Source organism: Nansenia antarctica, assembly GCF_963989245.1.
Source record: "Nansenia antarctica genome assembly, chromosome: 6".
Classification (NCBI taxonomy): domain Eukaryota; kingdom Metazoa; phylum Chordata; class Actinopteri; order Argentiniformes; family Microstomatidae; genus Nansenia; species Nansenia antarctica.
The window spans coordinates 30,178,614-30,184,613 of record NC_137676.1 but is presented as its reverse complement, the minus strand read 5'-3'; the positions used below and the strand labels follow the sequence as shown (position 1 = coordinate 30,184,613).

Below are 6,000 nucleotides of genomic sequence, written 5' to 3'. Positions count from 1 at the left end.
TTTCAGTTCTTTCCTAAAGACACTTATCTGTGCACTCAGACGGCTGGAGGGAACGGCTGTCAGATGCAGACGGAGTCACCGTCTGACTGGAATGTGGCCATGGTGGTGTGACGGGATGACACTCAAGTCTGTGGTCCAATTTGGTCGTCCTGCTCTGAGACCTCGTTCACATGGAAAACTGTCGACGCATTATTTCGGCTCATGAATAGTATGTACTGTATATATGCATATTATCCATGTTTTTTAAAATTATTATTATTATTCAGGTCCTTCATAATGAAGGTGAATTGAGTGGTATCGTTCAATCTCATTTCTGAGAGGAAAGAAACACAATTTGTCTTTTTTCAGAAACAGAGTAAACATGGCAAATTAAATGAATAAGTATTCAGGACTGTAACACAGTTTTAAGACTTAAAAAGGTGCTCAACCATCATCATCATCATCATCATGTTTTAGCATACTGCACATTCTTTGTAAACAATGAATGTGCAATCTGATTACATTTTGAAGTAATATTTTATGAAATATTGTAGGTTGAGTTTAATGCACACATAACTGGGCTAGGTCAGATATGTTTTATTTTGTATCATGACATGAGAAAACTACACATTTGCGGAATGCTCTGGATTGGAATATTATAAGCAATATACTGTATGAGAGACAGAAAATGTCTTCTTTCTTCTGAAAGAAGAAAATATTTCATAGCAAACCAAAACAGATGTTGAAACAGAAGAGTTCTGAATGAACCATGGTCAAATGCAAAACAAATCATCGTTTTGAGCTAATATACAGACACACATAAATTACAAATTCTTTAAGTATGTTTTAATAGTGCTTTAGTTGAATTAAACCCATAGTTCAAGTACTTTGAGATTTTGGAATGCTCCATCATTCTTGTTTTATAGGGAATGAATACAAATATATTAATCCTAATTCTTATTCTCCCATTTGAAAACACAAAAATCACTGCCCAACGATTGATGAAAAACTTCAGCGCTGCTTGACCTTAGTGAATAACACACTCATGTCCTTGACAAAATGTCCCCCCTCTAAAACAACTATTTTTCGCAGTGGCCAATGCTCGCTGGAGAGACAGGTGGGACAGGGTGGATTGGTTGGGAATGGGAGTTTTTTCCATTCGCCATTCCCAAATGATTCCACAGGAGTGGGAAGTCCCACAGAGAAGCAAAGTCCTTTTTCTAGGGATATCAGACTTGAGATTGGAGTGGGAAGGTCAAATCCACAACAAGAGAGAATACAAAAGCCTGCTTTGAAAAGCAACTTCCTCCCTCTCTCAAACACTTTTGTGTCCTCCCTTCCTACACACAGCCCCCCCCCCCCATTTCTCTCTCTCTCTCTCTCTGTCTCTCAGCCCCTTTCAATCATCTTTTTACATACAGTACACCCTTACAAAATGAAACGAAAGTAAACAACAGGGGCCTCTTCTTCAAAAATGTCAAATGATGTCTTAAATTGAGGTAACTACCATCAAGCTAATTCTTACATTGTTCGCGAATATGATAGGATGATAACGCAAACAATCGCTAATACGTTGCTGGCGCAAACACTTGGATTAAACCATGAGTAGGTGGATTCCTTCATCAATCCCAGGTCGGTCCACTCAGACCGAGTCGAGTTTAAACTTGTTCTTTTCTAAGCTCTCTGCCTGGATTAGACTGTTTATTATTACCCCAATTCTTGTACGCAAGAAGAGGCCCCTGTATTAACAAGAATTATAATCAGAAACAGCAATAAGTAACAGCCACAGTTATAATGACAAATAGAATCATAAGAGCGGTACTGAGCTACCGTTAAGCAACAACTTGGTCCAAAAATCGGGAATGAAAAAAATGGCTACGCTTGTTTGTGGCCGCGTGCTGCATCGCTAAGCAGCGTCCGTCGCAGGCAGGAAGGCCTTTTCAGTCAGGGGTTTTCAGTCATTTTCCTTAAAAAGCCCAGTGTGAGGGCCACTTTGTCAAGTGCGAGTGGGGTCGGAATATTGGAATGGAGTGAAGACACAGGGGAGCAGTGCTGTACATTACGACACTGTTAGCTTGGCTGCTTTAACATCATTCCTGTTCTTTCTTCTGGAGACGGCAAGTGTGTTTATCTTCTATCTTGTCTCTCCCCCCCCCCCCACCCCACCTCTCTCTCTCTCTCTCTCTCTCTCTCTCTCTCTCTCTCTCTCTCTCTCTCTCAGAAACACACAGATACAGGACCATACACCTGTTGTTGCTCTCCAGGCGGCCCCGTGAGAGAGGTTGGGGGGGTGGGCTGTAGGCGCTGGTGAGCTGGTCATGGGGGGGTGCTGTTGGAGGACGTGGGTGAGATGTAGAAGGGTAACCGTAAGGTGGACGTGGAAACTAGTAGGCTTGTCCTGTCTCCACCTGTAGCAAGCCCAGGACGGCAGAGTGGTCCCCGAGCTTCATCCTCCGCTGAGCGGACAGGCTCACGTTCTTGGCCAGGTAGTCGACAGCAGCTGCAGATCACATGACACAAGACACAGAGACAAACAAACAACCCGTCAATGACCAAGACAACACTATTCATGTAAATGTATGAAAAACGTTGACAAGTTAGAAGGTCAAACAACTGGCGATGGTTAAAGGATGCTGTTGTACAGTAGGGGGGTCAGAGATCAAGATGGAAATGCTGGGGGGGAGGAAGCTCAACTCTCACCTGCCTTCTCAATCTTTCTTTGTCTTTTTCTGTCTGTCTCTTTCTGACTAACTTTCACTCCATCTCATAAAGCCACAATCTGGAATTCGAAAAGAACAACAAAATGTCAGCCCCCCCATCACATAAAGCAGGGGAGTGGCATTGGAGACATGTTACCACACTCATATAATAATAATAATAATAATAATAATAATAATAATAATAATAATAATAATAATAATAATAATAATAATAATTCCTAAAACAAAACTGGATGGAAGGACTGACAGTCTGGGAACAACAACATAGGTTTTAAACATAATATTGTATATTGTTTATTAAATATTCTATATATTTATGATATATATATATATAGTATATTAAAGATACACAGTGTTTGTTTCTTTTACATGGGTATAACAGCCTTATAGGTTGTGTTGTCATGGTGCATGTATGACAGTTGTATCAAGCTCATGAGGCGTCTACTGTATAAGTCATATTCTTTAAGAACCAATGGGGATATGCTATATCAAACATTTATATATCCCCAAAAAATGACTTCACAAATTACGGATTGTGGCTTTAACCTGCTTTCCATCTGCTTCTCTCCTCCTGCCACTGTGTGTGTGTGTGTGTGTGTGTGTGTGTGTGTGTGTGTGTGTGTGTGTGTGTGTGTGTGTGTGTGCATACATACACCCCCTCCACCCTAAAGGTTCTCCTCACACATCCTGCCCCCCCCCCCCCCCCCCCCCACCACCCGGCCATGCAGGACCCTGATTGTAAGGATCTACGCTCCTGGGATTGATTGGCTGAGCTGAGGGAGATCTTATGAAGAGCATGTGTGTGCTCTTACCTGCAGGCAGACCCAGGGTCAGGGGTCTAATCCATTACCCCCCCCCCCGATACAACTGGGGGGGATGACTACTGATATGGCTCACACCTCAAATGAGTTCATTCAATTTCCCCCCAAAACAAGGACATCAGGAGTGGATGAGGGGTGTAGTAGGGGTGTAGCCAATGGGATGGCTGAGGGTGTAGGGGCGTAGCCAATGGGCTTGGGAGGTCAGAAGGACAAACCAAAGGGCAGGCTGGGAACTGAGAATGATCCGGAAGGAAGTGAGACTATGCATGCACCCTCCTATGGCTCTATTCTAAGGTGGCGAAACACGCGCACGCATATGCATGGATGCACGCACGCACACACACACACACACACACACACACACACACACACACACACACACACACACACACACAGACACAGACACACACACACACACACACACACACACACACACACACACACCTGTGATACTGGCCTATTTTGCATTCTAACCCAGAGATAATGATTGCATAGTTAAGTATGTTTGGATTCTTTTGGCTCTATAGTGAAACAATTACTGTGAGATTTTAAGTCTAGATTCTCAGCTTGCATTTGATGATACTTAAACATCATTTGACTTGGAACTTGAACATAATTGGTTTCACCGTTTCAAAAATGACAACACTTTTATACAGAGGTTCCCTATTTCAGGGCACCAAGAAAATGACAATGATTTGTGCATGCATAACAGAGCTGTTCATGTCTATTATACAACGGATAGATACCCGTCCATTGTCTCTATTGGTCAGTTTGCATTCCAGCCGTGCCGATATCCATGACATACGCACGGCTAAATGGAATGTTGACACATCTTTTCATATTACTCCGCCGTTTGTTTATATTACCGTTATCGAAGTTACATTCTTACCGTTGCTTAGCAACCAATGAATCAGCGGATGAATACACTTACAATAAAACATAGTTCTTATCTAATTCAAATACATGAATTAAAAGTTTGTCTTGTCTTTCTTTTGTGAAATATTGATAGATAAATGTGGTAACCATTGTATAACCACCCCGCTAGCTGTGCCAATATCCACGATATACCACGGCTTCGAGTTCCATAATGCTTAAGTATTGATTCCAGGCTTTGCATTTGCCTTTGGAGTCTGCTATTGGTGTCTTGTGAATATGAGGGCCAAAGCAGTGAAGGTTAAGGAAACCATTATTAGTCAAAACCGTTATTAGCCAAAACCGTTATTAGCCAAAACCGTTATTAGCCAAAATTAATAGTTTGTTGAGAGAAGAAAAAAAAACTTCTCAGCAATCGCTGGTAGGCCAAGGCAGACTTCTACAGTGGACCTCAGCTGCTTGCTGCTCACCGTCACTCTGCAGCAGGTAGACCTGAACGGGTCAGAGACAACCATCTGCAGAATACATCAAGCGTCCTTGGGTTTTATGAAAGGCACTATATAAATCCAAGTTATTATTATTATTATTATTATTATTATTATTATTATTATTATTATTATCACCAGCGCAACTACAGAGGCTTCCCTGCAAGCTGCAAATCTGAGAATCTCGGTTGGTTCAAATATCTGCCCGAGATTTAAACTTTAAAGCATACCACCTCATCTGTTAAACATCATGGAGGGGGTGTTATGGTTTGGGCATGTATAAGCGAACCACAAGAAATGAGTCATGTGTCTTCATTGATTATGTGACTGCTGACAACAGCAGAAGAACATATTCAAACATCTTGTCTGCTTGACTACAAGCAAACACCTCCAAATCCATACAGTACGACAATGACCACAAACTATTGTCATTGCAACTAGGGAGGTTTTCAGGGCCAAGTCGATCTTCTGATTTCAATTCAAAGGCCCTACCAGAGCATCCCCAGACAGACACACAGTGTCTAGTAGGGTCAGTGTGTTGCACACTAATTGCATATGAATAATTGTCTCCAAAATACTAAACATAAGAGCTTCATTTGGACATTATATGAATCAGTCCATTACTTTTGGTGCTCTGAAAGAAAAGGGAAAAAAAAGAAAAAAGGAGGACTGTGTATATACAGTAATACAATAATACCATTAAATAAAAAGTGAACATGTCTACTTTAACCTCAAAGTCATTGTTTGAATTCAAATCCAAAACATTTGGAGTACAGAGCCAAAGGAAGAAAATGTTTCACTGCTCTATTTACCTACACAGAGCCCTGGAACTCTGGATGCAAAGAGGCGACAAAGAGCTTGCCTCACCGTGCTGACATGGGCCAGACAGTCAGGCTGCTGAATGGGAGGGTGTGTTGTTGTTATTATTAACAAGGCTGGCTTTAGTGTTTGGCACCGCACAGCCTTGTTATAACTAAGTGTCTGGTCCGCCATTCCTTTTGATGCCCCTCCCTGGTTCAGTTGATTGGAAACCCTTCTTTTGTAGTGACTTTTGGGGTGACATTAAGTGTATGTGTGTGTGTGTGTGAGTGCGTGCATGCATGCGTGCATGTGCGTGTGCGT

At 41.9% G+C, this 6,000-nt stretch overlaps 1 protein-coding gene across 1 annotated transcript in view; it reads right to left on the bottom strand.

Moving 5' to 3' along the window:
• Window positions 1–2,363: 2,363 nt before the first annotated feature.
• LOC308160189 (paired box protein Pax-7-like) overlaps window positions 2,364–6,000 on the bottom strand; it is a gene marked incomplete at both ends in the record, with an annotated part of 95,987 nt that continues 92,350 nt past the window's right edge. The window contains one exon of the mRNA XM_080534084.1: window positions 2,364–2,479. Coding sequence (XP_080390210.1) covers window positions 2,364–2,479 — 116 coding nt within the window. The remainder of the gene's footprint in view (window positions 2,480–6,000) is intronic.